This window comes from Cimex lectularius, unplaced genomic scaffold (genome assembly GCF_000648675.2).
Source record: "Cimex lectularius strain Harlan isolate CLEC.00 unplaced genomic scaffold, Clec_2.1 scaffold14, whole genome shotgun sequence".
NCBI lineage: Eukaryota > Metazoa > Arthropoda > Insecta > Hemiptera > Cimicidae > Cimex > Cimex lectularius.
Window position 1 is genome coordinate 309,983 of NW_019392637.1, and position 15,938 is coordinate 325,920.

Here is a 15,938-nt window from a genome sequence, read left to right on the forward strand (position 1 = left end):
GGGAGCAGGGAGAAATAAAGTTATTTAAAAAAAAAGCTTGATAAATTTTCGATAAAAAAAATAATTCAAAATATCCCTTGGTGGTTTCAACATTTTTTATTTGTGTATTTTATCTATTTATTTTTTATTAGTATTTTTTTAGTTGGGTAATTAAAAAAATTTCCGTGAAATCGCGACCGTTTTGTGAGGGGGGGCTCGGGGCGAAATCACGGCGCTCCGGTTAGGCTAAAGACCCGCACGACAGGCCCTCCTCCGAAATAATTTACGACCCCTTTTGACCGGGTGTCTACGCCCTTTCGGCCGATCCGACGCAAAGTCCTGCACCGTGAGACTTCAAAAAGGGCTGTGTACAGGGTGTCGCGGTGGAAAATCGAAAAGAAAACCTCCGAGGATAAACCAGACGGGGGAGTTTTCTCTTTATTTTTATTATCGATCTCCAGACACTGCGGTGATCGCAGTGTAAAATTAACTCAAAAGCCTAAAACTACCTGTTATAATTGTCTCGAGTAATATTCACAGGCTTATTTTTTTTCTTGGCCGATTTCCCAACCTTTCAAAATTTATAGAAGTCTGTCGTAAGAGTTATATAAAAAAAAACGTGTTTAATCAAACTTTTATAAAGCTACCAGGAATTCATTTTTTTTATTTTTACGCTTCTTTTTTTGCAAATTATGAATTAATTAATTTGTTTTTCCTTCGTCTTTTTTTTTTGTGTCGTTATTTTATTAGTTTAGTCTAGGGCGGGCGAGAAAAAGGTTTACGGCCATCTGCGTGCGTCGGGGAGTTGGCCGGCGGGTTTTGCTTTCACTGGAAAGTGGTGAAAGGGAAAGCGCTGGGGGCGGCGGTGGCATTGACCGGGAAGGGGGCGGAATCTAGGGCGGGGCGGCAGGCGAGGGGAGGCGGCTGTCCCTCTCGGATCAATACATGGCCTAGAGTACTCCGACGTAGGCCTCCCTTCACCCCCGGAAACCATGCGTTTCCCTGAGACGCCGGAGGTGTGAAAACGTGGAAAAAAAGGAAGCGACGCGTTTGTTTTTTTCCAAAGACGAAGAGGAGAAACGGGAAAAATCCGCCCCCGCCATCGTAATTGGGTCACTGGGCTATACCTACTCCTGGTGGATGGGATTCTCGTTATTTTCGTTTCTGCTCGGATCGTCTGAACTGAACGATCGGTCTAGCCTAGAAATATACAGGATGTTCCAGCGTTAAATTTCAATACTGCCATGGTGGATTCACGATAAAACGTAGTTCAGTGCCACCAGAACGATTCCTGAGATATTAACATTTCTGTGATTTTAGTCTTTTTTTAGGAAAATGGTTGGAAAAATAATAAATATTTATTTTCAACCTACTTTTGTTGTGTGTGGAAAAACTCATGTCAAAACTACTTTTTTTGGGAGGGGTAAACATTTCAATACTTTTTTTTTAGAAATATACGTTGTTGAACAGTATCTTTTTTTCAGAAAAATGATTTTAAAAAAAGAAAAAATATTTTTTTTTTCTGTTCAACGTACTTTTTTTGTGTGGAAAAACTGTTTAACTACTTTTTTAGGGGGGAAATTTGTCAAACTTTTTTAGAAATATCCGATGTTGACAGTATCTTCGTTTTCAGAAAAATGTTAAGAAAACCAAAAAAGATATATTTTTTTATGTTCAACCTACTTTTTTTTGTGTGGAAAACAAACTACTTTTTTAGGGGAAAAACGTCTCACTTTTTTAGAAATATCCGATGTTGATGAACGGTCTTTTTTTCAGAAAAATGTTGACAACCAAAAAAGATATTTTTTGTTCAACCTACTTTTTTTGTATCTGGAAAAACTGTTTACTTTTTTAGAGGGAAAACTCGTCAAACTTTTTTAGAAATATCCGATTTTGAACAGTATCTTTTTTTCAGAAAAATGTTGACAACCAAAAAAGATATTTTTTGTTCAACCTACTTTTTTTGTATCTGGAAAAACTGTTTACTTTTTTAGAGGGAAAACTCGTCAAACTTTTTTAGAAATATCCGATTTTGAACAGTATCTTTTTTTCAGAAAAATGTTGACAACCAAAAAAGATATTTTTTGTTCAACCTACTTTTTTTGTATCTGGAAAAACTGTTTACTTTTTTAGAGGGAAAACTCGTCAAACTTTTTTAGAAATATCCGATTTTGAACAGTATCTTTTTTTCAGAAAAATGTTAAGACAACCAAAAAAGATATTTTTTTGTTCAACATACTTTTTTGTGAGTGGAAAAAACTACTTTTTTAGGGTAAAAACTTGTCAAAATCTTTTAGAAATATCCGATGTGAACAGTATCTTTTTATCAGATAAATGTTAAGAAAACCAAAAAAGATATATTTTTTATGTTCAACTACTTTTTTTTGTGTGTGGAAAAACTCTTAAACTACTTTTTTAGGGGGAAAACTTGCCAAACTTTTTTTAGAAATATCCGATGTTCATATCTTTTATTAGGAAAATATTTAGAAAAAAACAATAATTTAATTTTTTTAATTTATGTTCAACCTTCTTTTTTCTGAGCGGAAAAACTCATGTCAAAACTACTTTTTTAGGGGGAAAATTTGGCAAACATTTTTTAGAAATATCCGATGTTGAACAAATATCTTTTTTTTAGGAAAATATTTATAAAAAACAATAACAATTTAATTTTTTGTGTGTGTGGAAAAACTCGTTGCAAAATGACCAAATTTTAACCAACTTTTCAAGGAAAGCTCCCATGTTAAATATAGCAGTTTTACTTAAATAAAAAATCTTTGACAAAAATAGGTCTCCAATTTCAATTACAACTCTTCCCTCACTGACAAATACACACCCTCTCGTCAGATTTCATTTACTATAAATTTTCGAAAAAAAACCACCAACAGAGACTTTCCATGAGTTCTCTCTCTCTCTCTCTCTCTCTCTCTCTCTCTCTCTCTCTCTCTCTCTCTCTCTTTCTTTCTTTCTTTCTTTCTTTCTTTCTTTCTCTCTTTCTCGTATTTCATAAATATTCCGGGTTGTAATTTTGTTGTTTGTCTGTTTGCAGATGCTAGCAGTGCCAGGGGGAGGAGGCGGTGGAGGACTGGGAGCGGAGAGGGACCGCCAAGTTAGGCTCCATTCGGTCACGACGGACCTGGCCCTCGACCTCCCGCCTTCGATACCTCTACCTGACGGCGAGGAGATCCCTTACGGCTCTTCGACCAGGCTACATATCAGAGACAATGATCAGGTAAGGAACAGAAATTGGATTAATATATTAATCGTTTTTGACTAATCCGTCCGTCTTGTTCAGGAGAGCGAAATATACCAAAAGTGTATCCGAGCCCCACCGAATCGGACTGTGTTCGAAGGGGAAACGTTGCCACCGTATAGGGCAACGACCGTACCTGCCGATTGGCCTCACCTACACAACCACAGGTGAAGGATTAAATTTGATTTTAATTACTACCTAACCTAACCTTAACTTTGTATAACCTATCCCTTGCTTAAACAATACCTAACCAAACCTAATCTAACCCGTCCCTAACCCTGATTTCACCTTACTCTTCCCTTCTTACCCTTACTTAATAATTAACCTAACAAAATCCTAACTCTTCTTAACCCGGCTATTGAATTAACTCTACTCATCCCTGACCCTAACTCTATCTAGACGTAACCTAAATTCTTTCTAAACCTAACCTTAACTTTGTATAACCCATCCCTTGCTTAAACAATACCTAACCAAACCTAATCTAACCCGTTCCTAACGGGGGACCCTCTTCCCTTCCCTTACTTAATAATTAACCTAACAAAATCCTAACTCTTCTTAACCAGGCTATTGAATTAACTCTACTCATCACTGACCCTAACTCTATCTAGACGTAACCTAAATTCTCTCTAAACCTAACCTTAACATTGTATAACACATCCCTTGCTTAAACAATACCTAACCAAACCTAATCTAACCCGTCCCTAACCTTACTCTTCCCTTACCCTTACTTAATAATTAACCTACTAACTCTTCTACCTGGCTATTGAATTGACTCTACTCATCCCTGACCCTAACTCTATCTAGACGTAACCTAAATTCTCTCTATACCTAACTTTAACTTTGTATAACCCATCCCTTACTTAAACAATACCTAACCAAACCTAATCTAACCCGTCCCTAACCCCTGATTCCACCTTATTCTTCCCTGACACTTACTTAATAATTAACCTAACAAAATCCTAACTCTTCTTAACCCGGCTATTGAATTAACTCTACTCATCCCTGACCCTAACTCTATCTAGACGTAACCTAAATTCTCTCTAAACCTAACCTTAACTCTACCTAGCCCTGCCCTAACCATAACTCTAATTTACCCGTCTCTAACCATAACTCTCTCTAAACCTAACATATCTTTTACTCTACTTACCCCCCTAACCCAACCCTTACCAATACCTAATAATCAAACCTGACCCAATATAACCTAACTCTACCTTACCTAACTTACCCTGAATTTACTAAACCTAACTTTACCGTCTCCCTACCTACCTAACCTATCCCTAATCCTTACTCCCTAACCCGACCTTAACCTTAACCATTCCTGACATCTGTCTCTACCTAGCCGAACCTTACCTATTTCTACCCTAACTCTACCTAACCTAATCATTCCAAAACAAACTCATCCCTCGCGTTCGATAATGCGAAATCGATTATGCACAGCTGGTCACACAATATTTGTGTATCCAGCTCAAAAATATATCAATGCTAAAAATCTTTTTTTATGTTTCAAAGCATGACAGAGTTTAAAAAATTGTTATTTATCTGTTTTTGACCAATTTTTCGTGCAAGTCTCGAACAGTGTGTTCATGTGAAAAATCTTTCTGTATCTGTTTGTTTTTTACCTTTTTCTACACTTAGGTACCCACCGACGCAGGTACCTCCAGTGGCAGTGCCAAGGTCTCGCCAGCGCCTCTCCGCCCTCACAATGGTCCCGTGCCTGACCGATACGAGAAAACCCGGAAGTTCGCCCCCTCGTGATCTGCTCTAGCCTCCGACGGCATCCCTTCTTCTTCTTCATCTTCTTCATCTTAACGGGGAAAAAAACGACTGAGGAGAATAGAAATTATAAATCAAGAAACGATTTGAACGCGACGTCGAAAAGCGATTAATGAACTTTGAATATATAAGGGAAAAAAGAAAACCTACCTCTTTTAACTGAAAAGATATATATTATAAAAAAAATGAATTATGTATTATAAATATAATTAAATAAATGAAAAATGTTTTTAAAAAAATGCAATCGAATATAGTTAAAAAATGAGAAATTAAAATCGTGTGTGAAACACTTGGATTTAATTTTGAAAAAAGAGAAAAAAGTTGTAAAAGTGATATTGTTGAACTATTTCTAGCAAAATGGGGATCTCAGGAGCATAGAGTGAATATTTAGTCAAAATATAAACAGTGTATGGATCTGAACCTAGTTTAAGGGACCCTAGTTCAATTTGTGTATTTGCGAGGGGGAAAAAAAGGCGAAGAATTCTCTTTGTCTTGTTTTTCCCCTGGCAAATTCCACCCCTTGTGTATTATATTATAAATAATATATTATATAGTTATATATGGAGAGTCTCGGAGGTGGTGAGGACTTGAGATTAAAACATTTTTAAAAAAAATAGACTTCTTAGTAGATAAAACGAAAAATTTGTGAACGCCTGAATTGTGATACAACAAGGCGTGGGGGAAAAACAAATGTGTTTAAAAAAAATTTTCTTTTTTTTTAATTCCTCAAAAAAAATCGAAATTTTTTTTCGCCAAAGTTACGGGCTTTGAAAAGGTTGGGCACTTTTAAAAAAAACTAAACATAAAAACTAAAAAAAACTTAAAAAATAATAAAAAGGTAAAAAAATTAATATACATATTTAAATACACACCTTAATTTTGTACTATTCTTTGTGCTCTTATAAAAGACAAATATATATATATATATAAATATCTATTTATATATTGTACATATACTACCAAAAAAGTAGGGTTAAACAAAAACAAAAAATGGAAAAAACGCCTGCCTCTTGGCCCTTCGATTATTCCAAAAAAAAATACAAAAAAGCTTGACCTCACTGCTTTATAGTATTCATTTTTTTAAATGTTAAAATCGAGAAGAAAAAACACATGAACATGATAGAAAAAGATTTTAACGACAAAATGTATAATAATAAACAAATAAAAATAAATAATAATATATTAAATGAAAAAAAGTTACACTTCTATTTAGGCGAAAAATAATTGTATAGTTAAATTTGTTCAACGATTCATTGTGGAGCAGTTTTTAAAGTCCAAAGACATAAGAGAAATAAGTTTAAAAGAAAAAAAAACCTAAAACTGTGTAAATGTTTTATAGGATTTAATTGAATTTAATTAATAAAAAATTATAAATATTTCTATTTATTACAAAAAGACGGTGTTGTTTTCGTTGTATCGTTCAATTTTCGTCAAACCCAACCATTTCATTTATCCAAGGCAATCTGGGCTGGCCAAAACAAAGGTAAGTTTATTTTCTTTTTGCAGCTATGTAAAACATCTTTTCTGTGTTAACATATGGGATAAAACCCACTTTTGCTACAGTTTTTGAGAAATTTCTAAGATCAAATCCACATTTTCAATCAGAAATCATAGTGGTGGAATGAAGATTTTCAGAGCATACCGAAAATACAACTCACCAGCTTTAACCATCCAGAATATTAAATTGATCACAATCAGTGTACCAGTTTTGAATAATAACTCACTTTTTTCAGGAAAACACAAAATGAAACCTTATGTTTTATTTAAATGCTCACTTTTTGAATGGGGAAACTCCTAAATTTGTGTCCAATTTTTCCAAGGAAAACGCAAAATCAAACCTATCAGTTTTGTCAAAGTGCTCACTTTTTGAATGGACAAACATACTTTTTTCAAGGAATCAATCAAATAGTACAACTTTTGCGCAAATCCTTTTTTCAAATAAAACGTGAAATCAAACCTACCCACAAATTTTGTGTAAATACTTGAAATGATGAACATTGTTTTTCAAACTGTACGGAAAAGTAAAATAATAAATTTATGTAAATTTCCTTTTTTCCCCAGGGATTAATTAAGGGATTAAAACAAAACAAAAATAACACAAATTTTGTATAAATACCATTTTTTTTACATTTTAATGGATAACCTATTTGAAACGTGCTAGTTTGAATAAAACCCACTGTTTTTCAATGGATAACCTATTTGAAACATACTAGTTTGAGTAATACCCAGTTTTTCAATGGATAACCTACTTGAAACCTACTAGTTTGAGTAATACCCAGTATTTCAATGGATAATCTATTTGAAACCTATTAGTTCGAGTAATACCCACTGTTTTTTAATGGGTAACCTACTTGAAACCTACTAGTTTGAGTAATGCCGTTTTTCAATAGATAATCTATTTTAATCGTTATAGTTTAGTAAAACCCGCAGTTTTTAAATAAGAAGCCTTTTTGAAACCTACTAATTTGAGGAAAAACTCACTTTTTTTATTTATAGCCTCCATATGACACCTTCTGTTTTTCAAGCAAATTTTTTTCATGATGAAACCTACTATGAGTAGACGCACTTTTTTGGTTGATATAGTTTGATCTAACACCTTTTTTATAATGAAATAATTCTTTTTTCAATATGGAACGTATTGAAACCGACTAGTTTTACTAAAACCCACTGATTTTTCAATGGATAACCTATTTGAAACCTACTAGTTTGAGTAAAACCCACTGTTTTTTAATGAATAACATATTTGAAGCCTGCTAGTTTGAGTAATACTCAACTGTTTTTCGGTTGATAACCTATTTGAAACCTACTAGTTTGAGTAATACCCAGTTTTTCGATTGATAACCTATTTGAAACCTGCTAGTTTGAGTAATACCCACTGATTTTTAACAGATAACCTATTTCAAACGCTCTAGTTGTAGTAAAACGCAGTTTTCATTAAGAAAACCTTTTTGAAACCTACTTTTTTTTAAATGAAATAATTCACTTTTTTAAATATGGAACATATTGAAACCTACTAGTTTGGGAAAAACCCACTATTTTTCAATAGATAACCTATTTGAAAACTACTAGTTTGGGTAACTCAGTTTTTCAATGGATAACCTATTTGAAACCTACTAGTTTGAATAAAACCCAGTTTTTCGGTTGATAACCTATTTGAAACCTACTAGTTTCAGTAGTACCCTGTTTTTCGATTGATAACCTATTTGAAACCTACTAGTTTCAGTAATACCCACTGATTTTTAATAGATAACCTATTTCAAATGTTCTAGTTGGAGCAAAACGCAATTTTCATTAAGAAAGCCTTTTTGGAATCTACTCTTTTTTAAATTAAATAATTCGCTTTTTTAAATACGGAACGTATTGAAACATACTAGTTTGAGAAAAACCCACTGTTTTTCAATGGATAACTTATTTGAAACCTACTAGTTTGGGTAAAACTCATTTTTCAATGGATAACCTATTTGAAACCTACTAGTTTGAATAATACCCACTGTTTTTCAATGGATAACTTATTTGAAATCTACTAATTTGACTAAAGCTACCAATTTTGTATAAATACCCATTTTTTCCAAAGAGAAACCCTAAATGAAACCATCTGGTTCTGTTTAAATAATCGCCTTATCAACATACTTTTTTCTAAAAACCCACTAATTTTGTGTAAATACCTACAATGGTGATTATAATTTCTTCAAACAATACCCAAAAGTAAAAACGACTAAATTTGTGTAAATATCCACTTTTTTCAAGTAAAAACCCATACATAACATTTTTGGAGTTAACATTAATATTTAAAAAATAAAAAAATAATTGTTTAGAAAAATGACACACAAACAGAAAAAGAGGAAAGGGGAGACAAAAGAAAATCCAAATTTTGATTAAACATTTTATTTCTCTAAAATAATTTATCCCAAAATATTTGTTATATATTTTTTGTTTTACTCCGGAATGCCCAAATTGGAAGATACATTTTTTTAATTTACTTTGCTTTCAGTGACTAGAAAAAACAAAATTTATATTAAATAAATGAAATGCCTCTCTTTAGGAACAGTTTTTAATTTTCTTTTTATTATTATTTACATTCTCAGCCTTTGAATTATTAGTCATCTTGAGATATGAAGTTGAACATAAGTTGGTTATTTTATTTTTTTCCACCTCATCTTCAGGTACATAATACTGACTCGCAAATATTTACAATTTGTGTAAAAGGCTGTTTTTATCATTAAATAATTTTATACATAATATGATTGGATAGATTTGTTTTTCTTATATCAGGGTGATAATTCAAGCTGTAACAATCATGATAAGATTAGGATTAAAAATTATTGGCAGAAACCTTATTTGTGCAATTGATAAACAATAAACAAAAACGAAGAGAAAAAAAGAAAGAAAACAAAGCAAAATTATATTTACAATAGATGATGTGCAACATTTTGTTAAAAAAACAAATATGGTGGGTCTTTTGCATTAGTTTTAATTAAAAACAAAAAATTATCACATTTCTTATTTTTTTAAATAGAAATAATAAAAGGACCTTTTCATTGCAAGCTTGCCAGATTAAAAGAAGTTTTTATAAAAGAAGTAATTCATGACGCCTAGAAAAATACATTTGTAAAGACGAAAAAAATGTTCTCAGAATATGGTCCGCTACATTTTATACTGATTGGTCGATCGTGTTGTTTGCCTGGGCGTGGACTGATTTGAGGTCACGCTTGAGCGGGAGAACCGGTTCAATTCGAGCCTCGGGGGTTTTCAGCTTCTCAAGACGTACTTCGACTTCACCCGTAAGACGCTGAGGTGCTTTGATGAGTTCCTCTTTTGGTGGTTCAGTCTTTGAACATTTTTCTTTGCCGCCTTTCTCCTCCGCTTCAACGTCTCGCTTTTCTCGGTCAACTTTGAGTATGTTGCGCGTTTTCTGAGGGTCTTTCCTCACCTCGACGCTTTTGGCAACCAAAGGGATCGGCACACCGTTCATCATGCTTGCCGTTATGTTTTCCTTTAACGATTCAATCTTATCATTGATGGATGATGCATTAAGATTCATTTTTACTAATTTTATATTTTCTTCTCCCTCTATTTTGACCTCTTTGATTTTTTTCTCAATCTCGACTTTTTTCTGAACCTCTTCACTGACTTTTTTCTCAACCTCTTCGTTGACTTTTTTCTCAACCTCTTCGACTAGGACGTTTTTCTCTTCTTTTATAACTTCAGGCGGCTCAGGATGGATGGGATCGGGCTCTTTTTTCTCCTTTGCAACCCCTTGAACTGCTGGCTCAGCTTTGATCTCTACTTCGTGCTTTTCCTCGGCATTGATCTGATGGATTTCTTTTTTGATTGGAAGGTCTGGGGGCTTCTTGACTTCCTTCGGTGGTTCCGGTTGGACTGGCTCAGGAGCAGGGGCTTTCACAACTTTCTCATCGCTTTCTTTGATGGTAGCCAGACCGGCTGGAGGATCCTTTGATTCCTTAACTGGCGCTTTTTTCTCAACATTTTTAATCTTGATATTGTCTATGACCTTCTCAATCACTGCACACAGACACAATTATTATTAAATAAGACTGTAACAAAATAAACCAATAAAAATAAAAGTAAAACCTGCAGCTTTTCAATAAGAAACCATTTAGAACCCTACTAATTTGAGTAAAACTCACACTTTTACAACACAAAAACCTTTTTGAAATCTACTAATTTGAGTAAAACCCACTGTTTTTCAATAGGGAACCCTTTTGAAACCTACAAGTTTGAGTAAAATACTGTTTTTTAATAAAGAACCTATTTGAAATCTACAAGTTTTTAGTAAACCCGCAATTTTTCAATAGAAAAACCCTTTTGAATGCGACTAATTTTCGTTTGTCAATGCAAAAAGCTTTGTTGACACCTACTGTTTTGAGTAAAACCTGCTGTTTTTTTAATAATAAACCCCTTTTGAAACCTACTACTTTGAGTAAAATGTTTTTCAGTTGGAAACCAATTTGAAACGTTCTAGTTGGATTAAAACCATTCTTTCATTAATAAAGCCTTTTTGAAACCTACTAGTTTGAGAAAAAATCACTTTTTCATTTATAACCCCACATGAGGCCTACTTTTTCTTTTTTTAATGAAAAAATTCACTTTTTTCAATAAGGACCTTTTGAAACTTACTTATTTGAGTAAACCCATTGTTTTTCAATGGATCATATACTTGAAACCTACTTTGAGTAATACCCACTATTTTTCAGTGGATAACCTGTTTGAAACCTACTAGTTTGAGTAATACCCAGTTTTTCAATGAATAACCTACTTGAAACCTACTAGTCTGATTAATACCCAATGTTTTTCAATGGATAATCTATTTGAAACCTATTAGTTTGAGTAATACCCAGTTTTTTAATGGATAACCTACTTGAAACCTACTAAAGTAATACCCAGTTTTTCAATCGATAACCTATTTTAATCTTTATAGTTTGAGTAAAACCCACAGATTTTCAATATGAAAGCCTTTTTAAACTCTACTAATTTGAGGAAAAACTCACTCATAGCCTCCATATGACACCTGTTTTTCAACCAATTCTTTTTCACGATGAAACCTACTAAATTGAGTACATGCACTTTTTTGGTTGCTATAGTTTGATCTAAAACACTTCTTTTTTTCTTTTTTTTTTAATGAAAACCGTTTGAAACTTACCAGTTGAGTTAAAACCAATTTTTTTTTTTGGTCTTTTTAATTGAAAACACTATTTGAAACATACCAATTTGAGTAAGAACCAACTATTTTACTCAAGATAATCCTATTTGAAAAATACCAATATGAGTAAGACCCAATATTTTTTCCTTGATAACCCTATTTGAAATCTACAAGTTAGAGAAAAAAAAAACTTATGTAAATGAAATCCTTCTTCACACCATACCAGATTATGAAAAATCCCATTTTTATCCAGGAAACTGTATTTCTATCAAATGTACCTCTTTTGTTGAATTCCACTTCGGGTTGAGGTTTAGCCGGGAGCTTTTCTTCCTCTGCAACGGGCTTTGTTATTTTTTCCTCTGTTGCAAATAGGTTCGCATAAGTGCCCAGAACCATTATAATAAGTCCGATTCCAACAAGGCACTATTAATATATAATTTTATTATTTTAATTTATTTTTTTATGTAAAAGAACAGCAGGAGTACCTGTGCAATTAGCTTCTCGTTGTTCTTCTTCGAAGAGAGAGAGTTAAATATCATACCGGGGATTATGAGGCAGACGAATACACCTATAGTCGATCCAACAAGTCCAATCACGACCTCAATGTCGGGCAGAAGGAGTCCGATTACAAGAGACAGCGTTATTATGGCGAGTGTTATGCATTGGAATGTTGTCTGAGGTATATGGCTCGAATGGCTAAGTCCTTCATAACCGTGCTGGATCTTTGAAATTTTTTGAATTAAAAGTGAGTATATCGGGAAGATTATGAGCCTACCTTGCTGTACAGGAAAGAATAGATGCTCGCTCTACATGGGAATATGACGAGAGGGAAGCTGACAGCGATGGAAAGTAGGAAGCCCATCTTCATAACCTGACTGAACAAACTTGGGGAGAAACTCAGCATCAAATTTCCTAGAAATGATAAATGGTGGAGTGAATGTTGTTTAATCTTTTTCAAAAGATCTAATTTCGTATTTTATTTATTTTTATTCTTTTTTTTTCTCTATTTGAAAATGTTTCTTTAAAAACCTGAAAAAGACTGGTTGTAGTAGGCAGTATAACCAAAAAATCCGACTGCGATGTAAAACAGAGTTGTCATGTTGATGGCAAGTCTGACGACTGCATTCGTCCTTTCCAATTGGGCGTTTGGAAGCGAATCGAATATACCGAAAAGTTGCCTTGTAAATAAAAGAAAATTTGAGTTATTTTTATAACTGTGTTTTTACAGTATTTTATTACGTTTGACAAGAAAGGGCCATCGAGAAGATCGGTATGCACTGAAGTACGCCAGACGGCCGCCACCAGGAGACCTTGTCAAGCCAGTTCCCCGCCAGAAGGTTGCTCGCAGCCTCAGTGAACACCTTTAAAACGAGGAACATGTAGAAGACAATCGACGCCGTACAAATCGTACTCAAGCTATCGACATTACGCAGGAGGCCTAGTGGGAGGACGACAAACACAGCAATCCCTAGAAACCCCTTACTATACATTTTCCTTAATACAATGTGTATTATGTATTTAAAAAATTTTATACAATTTCACCATGCTCAGAAAAAAGTTTTTTTTTAGTATTATTTACCTATTAAGACGCTTGGCCTTAAAGCGCTAACGTGCTCGATGCCAAGCACAGGCCCAACGATCGTTGGCCCCAGGTCACCCATGATGACAAAAAAAGCGACGCAGGATCCGAGCATGAAGCCGATGATGCACAGTTCGACCATTGTTTTCCCAGTCGGTCCAAAAGCCCTGAAAGCTGCAAAATCAACAAAAAAGAAAAAATTAAACAGCCCAACACTTATGACATTACAATGTACCGAGCATCTCGAAATTCTTCATCTTTTCCATTATCGCCGATTTGAGAAGGTAATGACATGACAGCTTTGTAATCTGACTGCTCAGGTACAACATCAATATTGCCAAAGCTATTCCACACTAGAAACAAAAAAATATTCTGAAGAAACAAATAAAATTTGCCAAATATTAAACAAAATCCTCAAAAGAACATGTTTTACAATTTCATCTCGATCATAGTGATCACCATTAATAAATTAAGAAAACAATCGGCAAACTGTAGTGGCGAACGGAAGGTCATATGACAAACATCTCAGCGAATGTGATCACCGTTAACCATCTAAGGAACAATCTACAAATTTACATGGCACATGAAAGCCAATGGGACAAACATCTCGGTGATAGTAATCACCATTAATCATTTAAAGAACAATCTACAAATTTATATGGCAAATGCAAAGCCATATGACAAACATATCGGTGATAGTGATCACCGTTAGCCATCTAAGGAACAATCTACACAATTACATGGCTGATGGGGCAAACAACTCGGTGATGATCACCATTAATCATGGTGACCATTTATAAAAACTAACGGCAAACTGTAGTGGCAAATGGAAGGCCATATGACAAACATCTCGGTGATAGTGATCACCGTTAACCATCTAAGGAACAATCTACACACTTACATGGCAAATGGAAGCTGATGGGATAAACATCTTGGTGACTGTGATCACCGTTAACCATTTAAAGGCGGGTCCAGACGGGTGTAACGTGTAATGCAAGATTACGTGTAATTTAGAGTGAACAGTGTGGACGGCAAACGAACTCAACGCGAATCATGTAACACGAATCTTGAAGAGGGGGCTGTTCCTCTCAGTTGCTACGAACATGCTGAGTAGGAAGGTCGTGATAGCTGGTGCTGCTTTTATTTGTACGTATTTATTGTACGTATTACGAAAAGGCAATTTCACTCCATGCATCGTTTTTCAGATTCTTTTTTAAATAATCCGGGTTTTTAGGATTCCAAATTTCCAGTTTTCCTTGGTATAAACCAATAAGTTCAAGCGACTGTTCGTCACTCCACATCATGAACGTCCACACTACACAACTGCCACGAACGCCGTCCAAATGAGAACTGCGAGCGCCTTTATGTTCGCACAAAAAACCGACACCCCGATGGATCCGGTCGAACGGTTGGGCGAGCGTTACATGTAATGCTCGTAGTAGCGTCCACACAAAGAATTCGCCTTGCATTACGCGTTACGTTACGTGTTACATTACACTCGTCTGGATCCGGCTTTAGGAACAATCTACACAATTACATGGCTATGGGGCAAACAACTCGGTGATGATCATCATTTATCATTTATAAAAACTATGGGCAAACTGTAGTGGCAAATGGAAGGCCATATGACAAACATCTCAGCGAATGTGATCATAGTTAACGATTTAAGGAACAATCTACAAAATTGAACCGCTCAAGGAAGCCCAGAACCCCATCTTGGTTGCCTGGTACACACTGTTAACATTTCAAGACACAATTTAAAAACTACAAAATGGAAGCCGATAAAACCTGGTGACTGGTGACACCTCGGTCATGGCTGATAACTGAAATCTCTCAATTTACCTCAGACGAAGCAAACATCAACGCGAAGCGACCAACTTTAGTTCGATGAATATCACAAAATTATTTCATCACTGTCAAACCCTAGAGAGCAAGTTTAGATTATTCATTAATTCATACATTAGCTTGAAAAAGTACACATATCGAGTATATTGCCAAATTTGCTTTGACACTTTTGCACACGTCAGGTTGTAAAGGTACCAAATTATGGACTGTACTGTAAAATTTACAATATTGAAGGAAAGTTTTTGAGGTTTTTTTTTTTTTAATGGCAGTTGACAAAGGCTGAAGTGACAACATGGTAAACCTAGGCAGGGAGATCATCGGCATGGGTTTTTATGGGTGCAAGTCGAAAGTGGACACGTCACTGCACATGTAGCATCATTTGAACGTTGGTTTCAACGTACATCCGATGAAAAAAAGCCCCTTATTCAATCATTCCGCAAAGTCAAAAAAAAAAGGTCCGGTCATCACAATCGGTGCAGGACTCACCTGCTTGAAGCAGAAGGGCATCGTGAGGACGCTGACTCCGATGATGCAGTTTGCCAGGGTCAGGACGTGGTTGGCGCTCGAGCCCATATTCGCAGTACTGATATCACGAAAGAAAAAAAAAGAAAAAAGCCCTTCAAAGGTCTTCACAGAGATAAGTCGTCACATAACGAACAGTTCACTGGCCCAGGCCCAGGAGGTGAAAGTGGGCTAAACAACGGTCGTCACGTCCCAGGTGTCTTCCTCCTATTCCCGATGACATCGCTCGGTCACGAATCACGATTGACGTTATTGCGTCGGAGACTCTCGGCTCTCGATTATTTCCTCTCTCGATTTTTAAACACCGCCTGCTGCTATCTCGCGGTCCG

General features: G+C 35.0%; 2 protein-coding genes across 4 annotated transcripts in view; one reads left to right on the forward strand and one right to left on the reverse strand.

Moving 5' to 3' along the window:
• The window catches only part of LOC106663185, a 125,465-nt gene extending 120,422 nt beyond the window's left edge, over positions 1 to 5,043 (forward strand). For all 3 annotated transcript variants that reach the window (XM_024226727.1, XM_014387834.2, XM_014387836.2), the window contains 3 exons: positions 3,026 to 3,208; positions 3,272 to 3,396; positions 4,865 to 5,043. In XM_024226727.1, the coding sequence (XP_024082495.1) occupies positions 3,026 to 3,208; positions 3,272 to 3,396; positions 4,865 to 4,994 (438 nt within the window). In that variant the 3' untranslated portion in view covers positions 4,995 to 5,043. The remainder of the gene's footprint in view (positions 1 to 3,025; positions 3,209 to 3,271; positions 3,397 to 4,864) is intronic.
• A 4,014-nt stretch (positions 5,044 to 9,057) lies between these two features.
• Positions 9,058 to 15,901, reverse strand: LOC106663065 (putative sodium-coupled neutral amino acid transporter 10). The gene is made up of 9 exons (XM_014387604.2): positions 15,574 to 15,901; positions 13,478 to 13,595; positions 13,243 to 13,416; positions 12,903 to 13,131; positions 12,693 to 12,841; positions 12,439 to 12,575; positions 12,149 to 12,385; positions 11,942 to 12,086; positions 9,058 to 10,525 (listed from the first exon to the last, which is right to left on the reverse strand). The coding sequence occupies exons 1-9, from the start codon at positions 15,658 to 15,660 to the stop codon at positions 9,654 to 9,656; spliced, it is 2,148 nt and encodes a 715-aa protein (XP_014243090.1). The 5' UTR covers positions 15,661 to 15,901; the 3' UTR covers positions 9,058 to 9,653.
• Between the last annotated feature and the right edge of the window lie 37 nt (positions 15,902 to 15,938).

Bases quoted from the DNA above. Each gene is read 5' to 3' on its own strand.
- LOC106663065 (XM_014387604.2), bottom strand. From the start codon at position 15,660: ATGGGCTCGAGCGCCAACCACGTCCTGACCCTGGCAAACTGCATCATC. The intron at 13,132-13,242 runs GTAAATAATACT...AGGGGTTTCTAG, and splicing joins AAGGCCAAGCGTCTTAATAG to GGATTGCTGTGTTTGTCGTC. The intron at 12,386-12,438 runs GTAGGCTCATAA...AAAATTTCAAAG, and splicing joins ATTCTTTCCTGTACAGCAAG to ATCCAGCACGGTTATGAAGG.